The sequence below is a fragment of the Lethenteron reissneri genome, chromosome 34 (genome assembly GCF_015708825.2).
Source record: "Lethenteron reissneri isolate LAM-NWPU_2019-01 chromosome 34, ASM1570882v1, whole genome shotgun sequence".
NCBI lineage: Eukaryota > Metazoa > Chordata > Hyperoartia > Petromyzontiformes > Petromyzontidae > Lethenteron > Lethenteron reissneri.
In genome coordinates, this window is record NC_083812.1 from 6,627,588 (window position 1) to 6,646,254 (window position 18,667).

At 43.5% G+C, this 18,667-nt stretch overlaps 1 protein-coding gene across 6 annotated transcripts in view; it reads left to right on the forward strand.

The window, feature by feature from the left end:
- The window catches only part of LOC133350616 (phosphoinositide 3-kinase adapter protein 1-like), a 172,563-nt gene that overhangs the window by 29,899 nt on the left and 123,997 nt on the right, over positions 1–18,667 (forward strand). For all 6 annotated transcript variants that reach the window (XM_061565152.1, XM_061565153.1, XM_061565156.1 and 3 more), the window contains exon 4: positions 12,649–12,791. In XM_061565152.1, the coding sequence (XP_061421136.1) occupies positions 12,649–12,791 (143 nt within the window). The remainder of the gene's footprint in view (positions 1–12,648; positions 12,792–18,667) is intronic.

The window sequence follows — 18,667 nt, forward strand, 5'->3', positions numbered from 1 at the left end:
TTCATTGCAAATGTTGCTGCTGAAGCTGCACTAAACAATATAGTGCATTAAATGAATTTCCGTACAAATACAATCTTGTTTTTTACACCAGTAATTAAAGTTTTGCACTGACATTAAATTACGTGAACTGATTTCCCATTATTTATTTTAAGTTCAAAAGTAAACCCACCATCAATGATTCATAATACATTTTTTGGTTAGGCCACCTAATGATCTGACCAAATCTGTGTCATTAATAACCCTCCACCACCCAACATAGCCAAACAAAGTAATTGTCACAATTATATATGTTTCAATTGAAACTATTTCAAACATCATCAGGACCAGACCCAGAAAGTCAGAGGAACAATCCTGGAAGTCAGAATCACTGTGTCACCTGGCACGGCTTGCTCAATAATAATTACTGTATTATACTGGTAGGAACCTCCTGGTTACACCAGCCCACAGGGGATTATAGTGTCCGTCCGTCGTGCATCCAAAAATGGGAGGGGTGGGGCTGGGTGGAGAGGGGATGGTGGGGAGGGGCTGGGTGAGGAGGGTGGGGAGGGGCTGGGTGAGGAGGGGAGGGTGGAAAGGGGCTGGGTGGGGGGTGGGAGGGGTGGGGCTGGGTGGGGAGGGGCTGGTCACCCCGTGGTGCCCTTATAAAACTCAACGTTTAACCTCCTCACGCTGGCTTGTGCCCGCCCTCACAGTCGGGCATATTTGCGGAATACACCACGCCGCCGTTGACCCTGGCCATTGACCGAGCAACCCAACGTTCCTACCAGCTCCCTCCGCAGGAATGTGTTGAATGAAGTCAAGGCTCTACGGTACTGAGCCAAGCTCAGTGTTACTCAAAAGTTCGGCGAAAGAAGTGGGCCCTTAAGTGTCTCTTGAAAAGTAAGTGTAGTTTGAATGCTGTGAATATGCAGAGGGGCGATGGCATTCCAGATGCCAGGGGCTGCCGACAGGAATGACGCCTCACAGTGATGGTCAGGTTTTTCACATAGAGGAGGAGATTGTGAGTTGCGCTGCAGAGAGTTCTACCATGAGCTGTCGTGCAGGGTGACGGCAGTGAAGAAAGATTCGGTGGACAACCAAACGTAGAGGTGCGATCTTACAGCAGACCCTACTGGCGATGTGGAAGCCAGTGGTGGATGAGTAGAGTAAGGTGGAGAAATCTAGCCGAGGATGACAGGCACCGAGGATGATGCGGGCGAGATAGTTTCTTGAGATTATTCGATTAAAATCGAACATGGACAGAGTTGCCGTAGTCGAGGCAGGACTCGCTATGCTGTAGGCCAGCGTGTTGGCGATCTCGGTGGTGATGGGCTAACGTAAATGACGTAGCCCTCTGAGGTGGTCGTTGCAAGATCTGATGATGTGGTTGGTGTCGCTGCCGGAAGGATAAGGTGGAGTCGAGAGTGACGCCGAGAAACGTGATGTGATTCAAAGAAATGGATAGTGGAGCCAGCGATTCAACTGCTAGAAATGAGTGTGGAATAAGCAATCAGATGTTAAACTAGATATTAGGCATTGCAAATTAATGTATTATTAAATGCCAAGTGAATGTAATTAGAGCATTATACAGTGACATTTGTATGAGCCATGAATTTAATATCTCTATGACTCATACTATCTGGAATTTGGCCAGATATCCTATGTTTCCCATTATTTTGTGATCGGCCTTCCTATTATCCACCTTTTTGTGGAAAATATGAGTACGGAAGGGCCATGAACAGTTGCTGAATTCACCTAGGTATCTGTGATATTTCCATGAATCAGAGAGATGCATGTAGTATGTTGAACTTCTTTCGCATTGTACGTAGCCAACCGTGCTAATCCGGAGGTGCGAGATGACAATGACGATTCACGAATATAACCCGTCCCCAACCGCCATTGGCATGCCATCAATGATAGATGACGGTGAAGAAGACGAAGATGGAGCGATGATCCTCTGTCACTGCCGCCTGTCACTGCCGCTAAGATGGCTTATTGGGTGAGATAAGTATTGGAGTGGCATCCATAGGTCAGTGACTATGTGGGAGATAAACACTGTCGTAAACTGTACTGTACCCACATGGTGGGAGGATATATTCAAGGATGATTGCGCAAACAGCTGTGGGACAATGATGATTGTGATGAAGGCAGTGATGGAAGAAAATGGATGATGATGAAGACATTGATGATGATGAATGATGATGAAATTAATGCTGTTTGGGGCCGTCCATAAATGACGACACGCGATTTTGGACGATTTTTGACCCCCCCCCCCCCATCGTCACACGGCGTCACAAAAGTCAGACCCCCCCTCATATATGACGTCACAAAGCTCTGCCCCCCCCCCCCCCGAAAAAAAAAACATGCTTCAAATCGCTTTAAACTATTGTCATTGTAGTGCGTATTTAATGTGTCGCTGCACTCTGATGTTGTAGGAGAAAACATTTATTAAAAAGTCTATTTAATTAAGTAGAACGTGTTGTCTATATTTATTTAAAGTTGCGCATTCTGATGTGACATCACATTTCTAAAACCCCTCGTCACACATCGTCACAAATGACTGACCCCCCCCCCCCCCCGGGTGTGTGATGTCATTTATGGACGGCCCCTTTGGCTATGTTTGACACCCTCGAAGGTGTCAGATCCGCTGTCATCTCCAGTTAGCACTTATGCTGCCGGAGATGCAAGATACAACGCACGATGCCTTACCTTGCAATCAAGTAACCCCCTGTCCATGATTACTGTGGCATGGCAAATTCATCCTATTTGTGGATAAGAGGATTGTTTTTTTGCGGATATTATGAAGAAAACTCCTCGAGTGCACATTTATGAATCTTCAGCAGGGCTCCTGCCCACGTCTTCGTAGATTACAGGAATAATAAGTAAATAAGGGCCTTCAAAATACAGTACCGTGCTGTAACAAAATAACGGGAAGTTAGTGTGACATTTTTCTCGATACGTGCAACATTTTATTCTAAAAGACCTTCACCACCACCCCCTATAGCAGCAGCATCGTGATACATCAGTGTCCATTGCGTCACCTTGCCTGTGTCGCACCTGCGATGCTCATCCAGTGGCATCTGCAACCTCAACTGGGGATGGAGCGGCGGCGTTCCCACAGCTGCCCGCTAGCTGCCCGCTAGCTGCCAAGCGGACATGTGCGGGGCCGATGAGGGCATGCTCGCCGGCAAGCGGTGTTGTCACTCCATTCACGTCTTCGGATCTGTGCAAAAAAAGTCCCAAAAATCAATACTAGTGCGCATACGGTACTGTACTTACCCGCTGAACACGAAATGTTTTGATAATTTGAAATCCTTTTAGGTTCTTCATTTTTACCTTATTTTTCCAGCACTGACCTGCATGTACAGTTTGAGATAGTGCACTATGCCGATATATTGGTAGACTCTCTTGCCTCGGGTTTTTAAATTTAATTATCGTTGCTTATTAATTTTTTGCCCAAAGTCGTTGTTGCAAAGAGCGGTAGTTTTTAAATAACCTCTGCTCTCTTGCGGTCCTTAAGCTTTCACCGTGCATTTAAAGAGACCTGCCTAGGTGTTATAAAGCATGGACCCAATTCGCAGTGGACAAATGTATCATGCGATCGAAGCTATAGCAGGGATGGCTTTTCAGCTGTGACGGAAGTGCACGATACCGTTCAGGCATATTTCACAACCAACATTTGTCCTTTCGTGCCTTCATTTGCTCATATACAACGTTCATTTGACTGGCCTCGGAAACTGTGCATGTCGATGACATCATACTTATCGAGGATTTCTGTTTTGATGTTCGCAATTACTTCCTGCTAGCCAGATATTTCTATTTATTACTTACTGTTATGGGAACTCATTGCATCTGCCGCTTGATCACAATGCACCTTTCGTTGCAGCCTCTGCAGCACTTGATCCACACGAGCCACGTTGTTGACGTGTGCGTGATATTGCATTACATTCGCTGGGTCACACCGTGTATTGTGTTCCCAGTAACGTGTGATTCTCAGCCAAGGTTTTATGTACGGAGGTGTATAGAATGAAAATGGATGAGTGTGCACGAGTGTTGTGACTGGCGGGCACAGGCATATTTATTTCAACGCACTTGTAATGACTTGCCATATTATGGCGCTATAGAAATTGTCATTGTACTTGGTTATTTTAAAAAGTTTTGCTGGCTGGCTGGCTGGTATGTGGGTGGGCACGTGCTCGGTGGTGACGTCACCTGCATGCCACAGCGTTGAGCCGGGTTAGTGCGTGCTGACGTGACGCCTCAACCGCAGCCTTGTATCCCACGCAGTGCTAGTTATTATTAATACTACTACATTAGTAGACCCATACAGCCTGGCTCTTCCCAAGCTGCATGAAGGCACGATTTTGGCTGTACATAAAGTATAGTGCTTACCCTTTTTCTTGCAGTATTACTTTTGTATGGTAACACACAAGCTGTTTGCCTCCCAGAATGCTTTTTGGATGTGTCCATTTAATATCTGTGACCTATAAACCATATATGTTCATGGCTTTGTGTGAATGCACTTTTTTATTATTATTCGTGAAACGTATTGAAGTGCTTTCCAGCATCTTCAGTTGTGCTTAACTTGAAGTTGCTGCCACTGAATGTACTGTATTAAAGTCCTCAAAGCTGGCTAGGTAGCCACCGAAATGTGTGTCGCATTTCCCCTTGGATCTGACATTGTCTGCTCTTATCCGCCCAACAGCCCACTGATAATGTGCTACATAAACACCGTACAATTGCAGTGGCGTACAATGTGTGAGCCAAGTAAAATATCATGTGACATCGTGAGCACGATTAATCGATTTTGCGATACCAGTGTGGTCAAATTTGGAGAATTACCTGCTATCACTGTCCTAAATTACTCAATTTCCCTTTCCTTGGCACTTGCCAAAGTTCACTGCAATACTACTATACACGGTTTGGAAATATTTTGTCTGGGCCAAACTGTGTACCAAGTGAATGATAACAACGTTCACATTTTCTAATGCGTTACTTGTGGTGGCGTGTTTAAGTGTTTTGTGTGCGGTGAGGTTGTAATATGAGTGCGTAGGGTGTGTGGGTCGCACGGATGGGTGATTCAAAGTGGTTTCCTTGTTATGGGTGAGATGGTGTCGGGTGGCTAATGGCACGTGTAAACTGAATCAGCGATTGCATGAAAGCATTATTGCACAGAACTGTACGGTATCTGGGAAATCCACTTTTCAAATATTTTCCTGGTCACCCTAACAGTAACACAAAACAATCATTTAGCGTCATGATGGAGAACATAAGTGAAAAAATAAATAAGCAGACAATAAGTCTCCGGCCCCACATCTGTCCATCCACATTTAAAAATTAAGTATATTTTTACACATTTCATCAGCCACATGGCATTCGAGCCTATATAAATTTCTGGCAGTTCCTCACCATTTGTTCAAGCAAGCATGACTCTGCCAGGTGAGACATTGAATGTTAAAGCCAGTCGAGAGTTGTCATTTAATTAATTGCTTTTGTTATTTCGGTGATATGTCACTCTTGCAAATGAGACTATCCTGCGCTCTTGAGCTGTCACCTGGTTTAACAAAATACATTTGAACTTGGAAAAAAAAATCTTTGAACGTGAGATATGCACTGCCAGAAGGCCATGTAGTTGAGAGGATGTATATAAAATACTTACATTTTTAATGTTTGAGGGGCATAAAAAGGAAGAAGGCCCACTGTCTATCCTAAAAGTAATCTTTCAAGTTTGGTGTTCAAGATGGGTAATTATCTCATTCAACTGGACTTTTATTTACAGTACAGCACTCTACATGTTCTCACACCATGTGAATTAAGGGTCAATATGGGATGGGTGTGTGTGTGTGTAGACTGACACTTGAACAATGTGGATTGACAAACACACATCTACAAATACCCAAACTCATTGCTGACTTTACAACCCAGTGAGCCACCAACATCCAAGTCAGGGATTCTCAACTGGGATAACATAAATATTTAGGAGGGGTGCAAGTATTATCAGGGGGTCAGTGCATCATAACTCTACGCTTCGGGTTGTCCCGTCCAGGTGTTGGCATCTGTGCTTGGGTGGCAGGAATTGATTTATACCGAGATCTGGTGGTGGTATTGTGTTGAACTCGATTACAGTTTACTGCAGAGTTGTGATAGACTTAGGCCAGGGGTTGGCAACAAAACAAGGAGAAGAGCCATTTACTTTCGAATTCGGTAAAAATATATATTTCAAGATGCGTTGAATACTAGACGGTCCTTCGTAAATAATGTCACAAAACAGTCCTTAAAGAGCCGCACACGGCTCCGGAGCCACGTGTTGCTGACCCCTGCCCATGGTAATCTGGACTTCCATTGTGAACCGGACTTCCATGGTGAACTGGACCTCCGTGGTCAGGGATCAGCAACCAAAATAACAAGAAAATACAATTTTCCCGAATTTCAAGAGCTGCACTGCAGTCCCTAAAATAGCTGCATGCAGCTCTGGAGCCGCAAGTTTGATGACCCCTGACCTAGGCCGACTGAAACATATGCGGGTTTAGTGGAAAAGGTGGCAGCCTTAGCCACCACACCCTACTTCCCAATGCCCCAGCTGGGCTGATTTTATCGAAAGCGCAGGCAGAACTATGTTTGAGTTACTTCTGCATTTACTTAAATAAACAACTCGACTCACATATAACAAATGGTAATTGAATTTGGCACAGGTCTAAGTTTATAATACAGGTTTTTTGGGGTTAGATCGCGTAAATATATAAATGTGTCGTTAAACCCGCCACCACCCGATACAGCCAACTAGTAAGGGTCACGTAAACAGAACGTGCCAATTCGTCACTAGTACAGCACACCGGTGTGTTGGAGAGCCAAGCCACAACATTTACAGTTTGAGTATGCCGTTTCGCCAGTAATTACACCTAGCTTCATCAGGCGACAGCCAGATTTGTGGAGATGTCCACCTGTTTCGTTCCTTATATAGAGACGTAGATGTGATGACAACACTTGTGCACGCTTCTTGCTCAAAGTTGGGGGGGGGGGGGTTAATGAAGCAACGTACATTATGCATGTGGATTATGCGAGCTCATTGATCTTGTACTTACTTCCTGTCCGTTGTGTGTACTGAAATAGCCATACCAACGGTAATTCCTATTAAACTATGGTGGCCTGTATAGGCATGCATTTAAACAATGTATTATTTGATGGTAAAATGACGCACAGCGTTTACCTAAAGTGCTGTTTGGAAGCGAATCATCAAATAATACATTGTTTAAATGCATGCCTATACAGGCCACCATACTTCAATAGGAATTATTATTGGTACGGCTATTTTAGTACACATAATAGACAGGAAGGACAAGATCAAAGGGCGCGCATAATGCGCATGCATAATGTACGTTGATTAATTAATCCCACCCCCCCCCCACCATGAAACGAAACAGGTGGACTTCTCTCCAAATCTGGCTGTTGCCTGATGAAGCTAGCTGTAATTACTGGAGAAACGTCGTACTCAGAGTGTAAATGTTGTGGCTTGGCTCTCCAACACACCGGTGTGCTGTACTAGTGATGAATTGGCATGTTCCGTTTACGTAACAACCCTTACGAGTTGGCTGTGTCGGGTGGTGGCGGGTTTCATGACACATTTATATATTTACGCGATCTAACCCAAAAAACTTGTATTATGGATGATATTGGTCGCGAAAGCCTACGTGTTGAAGGTCTAAGTTTACTTACCACACCTTTAAACAGTTTAGGATAACTTACACCATCAAATAGCACAGGTCAATGGGTACCGCATTACATACATTTCATTTTCAGATTCTATAAATTAATATAGAATGTGCATATTTGTAGTTATATTTTACAAACAAGCCTTGACTTATTGTTGCATACTTAATATCAGGGACGCTGCCCCGGTGTAATAATTAGCAGACTGGACTTACAATCCAGAGGTTCGCAGATTGTTCTCTCAGTACTGCAGTTGAAACAATGGTGAAAGTTATTTTTCGAAAATTCTCCCACCTCTGTCCACTTAGCAATAGAAATTGACATGCCACGTTATATTTGTGTGGTGGGATGAAGCGTGGCTACTTCTATCTGGCCAGTGTGGAAGAGAGGGCTAAACTCCCTGCTAGAGGGCTTCTCTCGAGCCCGCTTGCGTGAACACCTCTCCGTCCGCAGTGGTGTGAGCAAGCAATTGCAGGTCTGCACCTCTATATTTCATTATTATGTAACATTGCAATGCAGTGGAGAAATGCACTTTGCAGGAAAACAAAACAAATAAGATTCACAATGACACATTTCGAGGTGCCGTTTTCCAATGTGTTATTTATTTCTAGAATATATATTAATGCACCCAAGACATGCATCGCAATGTGTTTTGGCCAATTACACCAATTAAGTGGATATCAGGCTGCATTGTTGTAAAACAAAGACGCGAAGAACGCACACGCGCACACTTTAATGCCATTTGTTGACGTAATTCGACTTTGGCGTGTGGGGTTGTGTGTGGGAGTAGAGGAGGATGTTGAGTAATGACCCTGTGAGTCTTTGGCCCAGCCGCCAGAATTTTAACGGGGAGAGAGTGTGATGAAAAAACAACGAGCCACAATGGGTCGTATGCAATCGTGGTGTGGGTGTCTGTGTGCGCGCACATATGCAACACGCGCATCAGTGTGTGCACGTATTTCATGAGCGCATTGTTTGTACATATTTCAGCATGTCCTCTTGTATTCTAGGGTGAATTCAGTGGGTGGGGGTGGTGTTTTCGCTATAGTAAGTTTTTGTTTCCAGTGATAAATGCTACTATCAGTCTGCTATTTTCCTTGCGTGTACTTTAGAAGATGGTGTTGGTCCTATTGAAACACCAGGCAGTCATGAACAGGGCCATTTTCCAATTGCCTAGTACGGTGGGGTGAACTGCGTACAGTGGACTTAGATGGAATCAATAATGTAAACATAAGCTTCATTGGGTACAATATATAATATATATATAGATTTCAATTGTGCAAACATATTTTATGAAAGCTGCAGTTAAGAGGTTTAAAGAAAGCAGATGATGTAAGGTTATGCTGATCGTTTTATAAACCATTAACAGTCTGATCCATTTCCACAGTGGATGAGATTTTAGAATTTTAGAACAGTCGACATTACTGCAGAATGCCTGATGAAACCATAAACTAGCTCCAATGGCCACCACAAAGACATTTGTGATCTTCATCCTACAAACAACTTGGACATTTTAGTTATATCCTCAAAACTCTCATCCCTCCGTCATTGCTGTATCCCCTTACCACAATGATCATCTGCTCTGCTCAATCCAGGCCGAATATTCTCTCCAGCGCTCCCTCCGCCACTGTCTGCAGACTAATCATCACCTTCATCCCACGTCATTATAGATGACCTGCTTCCATATTCAGATCAGTGCCTTATCATTGTCCCTCTCCCTATCTCCAATATATCCATCTCTAGATATTCATGATTTTGGAGTCTCACATTTATGGACGAGTTGATTTCAAATGGACTCTTTATGCATAGATCGTCAGTGATGGTTTATATTGATAGAAGGTCCCCGTGCATGGCTCCAAATTTTCTCTGGTAAATATTGGCAACCCGCCCCCTCCCCTGTTGGCATCGCCATTCTAAAAGAAATCACTCGCCTCCTCCATCAACACTCGCGAGACAACTTAATCATTGGAGGGGACTGGAATTTGTTCATTTCCCCATTATTTTAATCAAGATTCCAAGCCAAAAAAGAGCAATGGAATGTTTGCTCAGAGATCAATTAACACAATTCCCCAGCAAATTCAATTACATATCCCTTGAGAACACTTTATCCCAACGAGTATGGATTTCACACACACTTCTCCAGAGCCCACAGAACAGTTTCCAGAATGGGTATTTTCTGATCCCTTAAATCTGATGGAGAATCCTATTCAAACTAAAACAAATATCAATAATAATACAAATATCATCCACAGATTGCATTCAATTTCTTCCCGAATTCGGAATTTCTCCCGCTTCAATTGTGCCAATCGGATTTGCTGTTCACCGCAGAAGCCAGAGGTACTTGATCTCATTATGGAAGAAACCTAAAACATTTTTTGTGAGATCTCCCTGACTTCAAATTCCCTAGTTCCACAGAATATTGTTTGGGATACTCTCAAGCCCCCCCCCCCCACCCCCTGAGGGGGAGGTTTAAATCAATTGGGGTACAGTCAAAAAAAGAGAATGGGCAATGGACACGATGGCAACTGGACTCCAGGGAATACATGAGTGATGCAAAACACATCCGGTGAAGTAATGCTAAGAGAGGTCAGGAAAATTGCAACTTTGATTGGATCAATTGCTGACTTAAGGCTCCTTGGTGGCCACTGACTGGCAGAGGTCTTCTATGTTGGATCCAAAATTGTAGACTAAATGACCTTCTTGAGGAACCAGACTCGACAAATATTTGCGAAATCATCCAAAAAGAAATCTTCAGTTCCAGAAATATTAACAAAAACATGTACCCTTCGAAGAACTCTGACATAAAGCAAATTTGAGAAATGTGATGTAAGGCGAGCCACCGACCATCACCTTCCACTCGAATGAAGACATTCATGGAATTAGCCTTAATGTCTCTACATCGATTATCTCCTCATGGCAGTTACAGAGCCAGAGATGCCTAGATGTTAACGCCCTCACCTGGTATGCAGGAGGTCGTGGGTTCAATCCCAACCCTGAGACCTATATATTTGGAGTTTGCATGATCTCCCTGTGGTCATGTGGATATTTCTCTGGTTTTTCCTTCCACATTTATAAACATGCGTTTAGAGTATTTGGCTGCTATAAATTTCCACGTGATAAGCCACTTATTTCAGCTATCATTTATGGCCAGGTCGCTTCTGAAAACATTATATATAGCTCAGTGAGCCTTACCTAGTAAAATAATTAAACATAGTGTGAATAAATCAGAAAAAAAGACCTCTGACCCCTTTATCTCCTCAGCTTAACCCCAACTTACGACCCTTATTGTGGTGAATGTGGTGTAAAATATATTGGTTTCGAATTACTAAAAAACCTTTACAGATTTATAACAATATTTATCAGTCTTAATGGAAATCAAGAGGACTCCTTCTGCCTGGAACTCACTTCCACTTACATGAATTAGTCACATTAATCTCATAATGATGGATATTTTGCCGTAACTACTGTTGATTTCTCCGACGATCCCAGTTCAGATAACAGACTGCTTTTGTAGGCAGCTCAAGTCTAAGGTATCTTCTTTTTTAGGGTACCCTACGCTCCCACGGGGCAAAGTTATGATATTACCTAATTCTAAAGCTCGTCAGGACTGGCACTGCCAGATCTTCATACCGATTTTCATTACGTGAGAACTATACCCAATTGGGCTTAACGCTACTGAGAGTCAGGGTCTAATGTCGACTGGGTTTTTGGATTATTCCTCACTCACTGGCTTCCAAATACATGTTTGTTACCGGGAGGGAAACTGATGGGGGGATCTCCCTCATTAAACCGATTCTCCTGCATCTGGGCAAATCTGAGTGTCACCGACAGATTTTAGCCTCGCTAAACAAATTAATGCTATTTTACCAAATGTTATTAGTGAGAGCACTTCCTTTAAATAAAGGGGCCCTAGAAAACAAAACAAACTCCATTGTATCAAAACTCAATATGCAGTGTAGTGGAGAATAACGTGTATGGCTACATGATAATACAGGGCAGAAGCCAATTTATTTATTTAATTACACAGAATGCTGTACTACAGAGCAGAATGCATTATAAGAAAATATCCTTAATTTAACCAGCAGATGAAATACACCCATTGAGACAGAATCTGAATCTTTATTTATACTGGAGGAACCCGATGAACTAAAAAGCTCTTTTCACTGCAGTTTCACAGATGTACAGTAGTTTCACAGATGTCCAGGAGACACATGAAACATTGCTTATTTTTCAGGAGCAACCTGGATTACATCAAGATATGGGGCAGGTTCTATGACGCATCGTTTTGAAAACAACTTTGCTGGATAGCAAAAACCTACATTGTTTACTTTGCGTGTTTGTTCCTGTTATGCATAACATGATATTATTATAGTTACGCAAAGATGGAGACTGGCATCAGCCTGGCAAATCCAGCACCCATCACTAAACTGAGAATTGATCATTATTATTGGGGATGCTGCTACCATGGTGTAACCCCTTGCATACTGAACTTGCAATCCATTGCTCGCCGGTCAATCTCCCGGTGCGGCAGGCAAAACAAAAACCCCGCCTCTGTCCACCCAGCAGTGTCAATGGGCACACCACGGTAAGTGGACCGGCAGGTTGCCTGTGGTGGGGCAAAGCGTGGGTACTCACACCTCTTTCCAAGATGTCTGACTAGTGTGGAAGAGCAGGCCAGACACTCTCTAGAGTGGAAGGCCTCTAGTGGAGGGCCTTCCGTCAGCAATGGCATGAGCGAGTAATTGCAGATCATTCGATTATTTCAAGTCTGCATTGGCTTGGAAGTATTAAGCCAAAATACCCTCTAGACGTGCTCTCAAATCTTGCTGTAGCGGTGGGCTTTTTGCCAGCAGCAGCGTGAGCGAGCAAATTACCTTTTGCGACGATTCACGACGATTGGCTTTGGTGTGTGGGATGTCTTACAAAAATGTGGGGGGGGGGGGGATGACCGTAAATCCTCAGGTGGCACTGCCGATGAGCTGGACTCGGGGATGGACTCGAAGACGGACACCGACACGGACACGGCAGCGGGGGACGCGGGGGAGTCGAGCGCCTCGCCCCGAGGCAACGCCACTCTCGTGCTTCCCTCCCGCATCATGTGTGGGGTGAGTGTCGCGTCAACCCCCTGCTCCCCTCCGCACTGTCGACAAACATGCATGTGTGTATCCACAATACCTATCGTTGCCTGGATCAGCCATTTATATATAGACGTCGGCAGTCCGTCACGTGGTGGGTAAATGCTTGACTAAAAAAGGTGCTGACTCCACGGGAACTATCTGCAAATAATAATTGAGTGTTCGGTAGATTGATGGCGAGTAATTTAGTCCGTGTCGGCCAAGCGTTTCAATTTTATTCTTGGCTTCTTTCAAACACAGTGGCTTCGTAATGCCAAAATCTACATAATGTATAGCTATGCCTATTTTAAAGAAAATCTGTATTGTATAGTTAGCACAATATCTAGTCAAATAAAATGTCCGTGAAGAAATTGCCATCGGACCACTACAGTTTCACCTAAGACATTAATATCATCTTAATGGGATGGTTTTGATGCACAGATGTGCATTTAAGATTACAGGAGAACTCTTATTCTGTGGCCATGTTACCATTCCCAACTGCTATTATCTACAGCACCTAAAGGGTCCGTGAAAACGCTTATCATTTGTATCTCTATTCTTCCTATTATCCGTGACGATCTGCATGTTTTTTCCCCATCCGGTATTGCGGAACGAATTCCTGTTATTTTACGGACACTGACGCGGATAAAATTACGTGACCTCCTCCTTCTCATGAGCATTTGGTCATTTAACGAGAACACTCCTTGACCCATGGGGAAGGGGCGGCAGTATAGAAGTACAGTCCAATCATGGATTTATTTTTACACTGCCCCCTGCTTCCCATTATATAACCCACAGTTTAAAACACCAGTTGTGCATTGTGGCCACCCATCTAAGCACATTCCCAGCCTCAAACCTGCTTACCTTCCGATATATGACGATATCAGGCACATTTTGGGTGATTTGGCTATTAGGTTAAGTATAGTACAGTATTTAAATACTGTCGTGTTTTTTTCACTGAAGTTATTTATTTGGTCAGATATTTCTCAACATTGCCAATTTGTCCCGTGAGATGTGAATGGGTGGGTATTGCATGTACACCACCGAGCGTAGGTCAATTCGTCTTGCAGCTTTGCTGCAGAGTTTTCCAGCCTTGTCTTCCCCGAATGCATTCTGTGCAAGTGTATTTGTGTTGAATACGAACAAAACATTGTGCACCGTAAAATTATTACAGGAATCAGCATGGCAGCTGTTCTGTAAGAATATGGTGAAACAAAATCAACAATATGTAAAGAAAATGTGTTTATAACGAGCCTCAGCAATTTTATTTTTTTTAAAGCCGAATGTAATAATCTCTTATACTCTCAACAGCTACCTTTTGGGGGAAAGGAAGTCAAGTCGGCGGAGCTGATTGTTGCTGTTAAGATCCCACATCGCTCTAAATAGCATTGAGGATGCTGTTGGCGTGCTGATTAAACTATGCCAACAGTTGTAATGTAGGGTTCCATATTCACTTACATTATTAACAATGCTTGTGGCAATCTTTTCCGAGGTTTACCAAAACATCGATTTTACCAACATGTTGTTTGTTATGATGAAGAACGAGCAACTAGTATAACCTTAAAAACATATTGGTTTCATCGATGAGACCATTACGTATTCATTAAGAAGTATGCGACTGTGGTCATCCAGAACAGACCATACAACATATAACGCAATGCCCCCAATCCACAAATACGAAAGAGACAATACAGCGATACACTCCGCTGCTCTTGACACGGTTATCTGGGCTTGACCACCTGAATGTGACATTGTAGTCGTTACTCTGCATCTACATCAGCAGCCGTACGAAAGAAGAAGTGTCACACTCTACATTTACGAGCAAAAGACACATTTGAACAAGGGGCACAGTGTTGTACTCCAGGCAAAGAGCAATAGGGTTCAAATAAATCCACACTTTTCCTTTTTAGACCTTCCACACACACAGCACGAAGCAACGTGTGGCTCGATTCAATTTAAATAACCAAATTAGAGGATTTTTTTGTCATGCTAAATCAATACGCTTTTTTGTTAACCCAGTTTTTCAGACTGGACCCGGCAGTAAATTTGTGACCCGATTTCTTTAACGGCCACTTAGCCACAGAACATTAATTAATCAGAGACTGTCAGATGTGCATTTAGAGAAAAGCGAAAGGGGCAGCCGTTATTTATTTATTTAGCTGCACAACACCCACTTGACTTAAAGCTTTCGTTACTGCAGGAATTCATATTATTGGGTCTTTCGCTAAAGTCACGTAGAGAGGTTAAAAGAAAATAAAAAAATAACACCAAAAAGCTACGAAATCTCGATGGTAACACAAGTGATCACGATCGCTTGTGTTGTGATCGAAACGTCGTATTTTTGTGTAATTTTTTTGTTATTTTATTTGAACATATCTGCGTGACTTTACCGAAAGACCCAAGAATGCCACACCCACTGTTTAGCATTTCACTAGATCCTTGCTTAGCAACTCTTTCTCATTTGCTGCAATGAGTATAATCGTTCGTCCCAATCAGCAAAGAAGGCCCCTTTGCCTTTGTTTCAACTGTAGCCCATCAGCCGTTTAGATGGATGGACGATGGTAAGGTCACTTAAAATAAATTGCATTCGGTTGTGGCGAAGAGTCAGCGAAATTTTCGCCTCCCGCTGCCGTGAAACACTCCCCATCTGCATTTATGTTTTACGGTGGATAAGTGTGCCAAGGGCTGTCTCTCTTAGCATCAAGATAACTGCTGCCACAATTGATGATGAATGGCGAAACTTTTTTTGGGATAAAGTAGCTGATGGGGGTGGGTGGAATGAGTACAGATGTAAGAGTCACATAAACCCCCAAACGCGGTTTAGTTCAGTGGGTGGGATGCTGTAACACATTCCTGCGGAGGGAGCTGGTAGGAACGTTGGGTTGCTCGGTCAATTGCCAGGGTCAACGGCGGCGTGGTGTATTTTGCAAATATGCCCGACTGTGAGGGCGGGCACAAGCCGGCGTGAGTAGGTTAAACGTTGAGCTTTATAAGGGCACCACGGGGTGACCAGCCCCTCCCCACCCAGCCCCACCCCTCCCACCCCCACCCAGCCCCACCCTGCCCACCCAGCCCCTCCCCACCCTCCCCACCCAGCCCCTCCCCACCCTCCCCTCCCAGCCCCACCCAGCCCCACCCTCCCCACCCAGCCCCTCCTCACCCTCCCCACCCAGCCCCTCCCCACCCTCCCCTCCCCACCCAGCCCCACCCTCCCCACCCAGCCCCTCCCCACCAGCCCCTCCCTCCCCACCCAGTCCCTCCCTGCACGATGGACACAATAATCCCCTGTGGGCTGGTGTAACCAGGAGGTTCCTACCAGTATGAAGTTCCTGCTGTATTCGCTAACACAGCGGCCACACCTAACTACTGGCCGTTTAGTCACAGCAAGGGAATTAAGAGAAGTGACGTCTATTTTAATAACCGCGTTATTCTGCTCAATGGAGTACTGTACAAAGGCTTAACTTACGTTTTATTCAAATGAGAAATGCTTATACCTCCAGTAAGTCTCACGTAAAGTTTATAATGACACAATAAGCAGTGGTAAAAAAAAATCTCATACCCATAAAATTTTTTGCTATGTACAGACAGGAAATTCAGGCCCATAACTAAATTATTTGCTCATCCATCATCGTGGCACAAAATGTATCGTTCAGAATTTAGTTCCCACACGCTGACTGGCACACTTAGCACAGAAACGTCATTATAGTTTTGTATTTGTAAAGTGTGTGCTTATATATGCAATATAGTACTGTCCGTAGTTTTATTTTAAAATGGACTTGTGACAAAGATTGCATTTTCCCATCTATCTCTATTCATTCATTATTCCCAGTTATAGGTAAACAGTTGTACTTAGGTTTAGAATTATTTCACATCAAATAAGGGTATTCCTGCCCAAATTAGTGTCACTCTCGTTCCCTCTGGAGCCCTGAGCAAGTATGAGAAGCTCCACATTACTATGGCAGGACTCAGTCTACCCCATGGGACAACTACTCTTGCCAGTAAAGTGGTCCCTATTTTGTTTATCCCTGGAGGAACAAAGCCCTGAGTTCACCCTTGGCTGGAATTTGCATTTCCATCCTTGCAATGGCAAGTCGCACGCTTTACCCATATCCCATACAATGTTCCGCATAGAGTATACGACTTAATTCTACATGCACTGCGCAGCAGCGAGGACGAATGCGCAGAAGAAACTAGAACTTTGAAACTTTGATTAGCGCATCGTGTAAGAGCTCGTCGAGAGGAATAGATTGCCGTATTGTTCGCCTTCAACAGACATAAAATGACGTCGCAACTCAGTTTATGCGCGAGCCGGGGGCTTATGAGACCACGGTGTCCCGCCATAAGGTTCATTTATAGCACCAATATAATCTAAATAATCTCACCTACCAAGGCAGTGAGGTTAACAACCCGGGCTGGTGGTAGTGATGCCCTGAAAGCTACGGAGAAGTCCTGTAAAATGAACGCACCTATTTTTCAATGAGGGCCAACGTCTCTTCACAGGCATTTTTCTGGTAGATAAGTAACTCAAGTACTCGTTTTATTACCGTAGCAACCACTCTCCATACATACATTATGTAAACATGTTTCTACATGGTTTACGGTAGTTTGTTAAAGGCTTGTATTTATGGGAGTTGAGAAACAAAGGTTCATACTTCGATTTAAAGCTTTTGTGACTGCAGGGATTCATATTCTTGGTTCTTTCGGTAAAGTCACGTAGAAGGGAAAAAAAAATCATAAAAATATAAAACAATAAAATTCTCACGACATTTCGATTGCAACACAAGCAATCATCATCAGGTGTGAAAGCCACACACATTTTCTTGCTGTGGTTTTCACACCTGATGATGATTGCTTGTGTTGCAATCGAAACGTCGTGAGAATTTTATTGTTTTCTTTTTATTATTATAAAAAAAAAATTCTCTCTTCTACGTGACTTTACCAAAAGAACCAAGAATATAAAGGTTAATACTTTAGAGACTTTAAAAGGATTATATTTTGTCAGTGAAAACTGATATCCCATCCACCGCATGGATGGAGCAATGCAATAAGCTGATGCACAGGTGCTGGATGGATTGTTGCATCACAAAACCGTGAGGGATGGCGATGGCTCTGGAAACATTTATCCAGCAGTGGATTGAACACAGCTGCTGAGGAAGTATCATTATTGGTGTCATACTATTCTTCACTTCGAGAATATGTATACTTCCTGGCAGTGGCACGAGGCATTCAGTTGTATCCTGTCACTCCCCCAGCATGCAATGTTTACATAAATAAGCCTGCTTTGAGTATTTATTGTGTGTGCTTATGGCAGTGGCACACAATAGGTTAGTGTTGGGAGGACTAACATTGAGGCGGACATGCTGCCTGTGATAAAACCAACCTCTTTTTGAAAAATATTGGCGGTCTGAAAAATAGGATAATCTCAACAATATAAAGTGCTAAACCTCTCAGCCGGTGGGCCGCGGCGTTTATGTGCGCGGTGGGACGGAGTCGCCAAAAATAAATGAATTCCGATTTTGACTTCCGTTTATTCGGGGTCCCGGGGTCCCGCCATAAGGTTCAAATGCCCAAATGATGGGCCACCTTGTTGAGCTATCATTTGTGGACAGGTCGCTTCTGAAAAATAAGTTTATAGTGTACCTAAGTAGCTTTGCCTGGTAGGATGGGGATGGTTTAGTTGTATCTGTAAGTGTTTGGGTGAATTGCTTACCTTTCTCGTACTTTGCACTCCTATCATGTTTTTGTATTGTTTGTTATTGTAACATCCTTACCCGTCCCTACTGGACAAATTTTAAAGAGAGCCTTATAGGTAATCGGATTCCTCCAGGATAAATACATGTTCTCATTCTGATTCTGAGGTGAGTGGT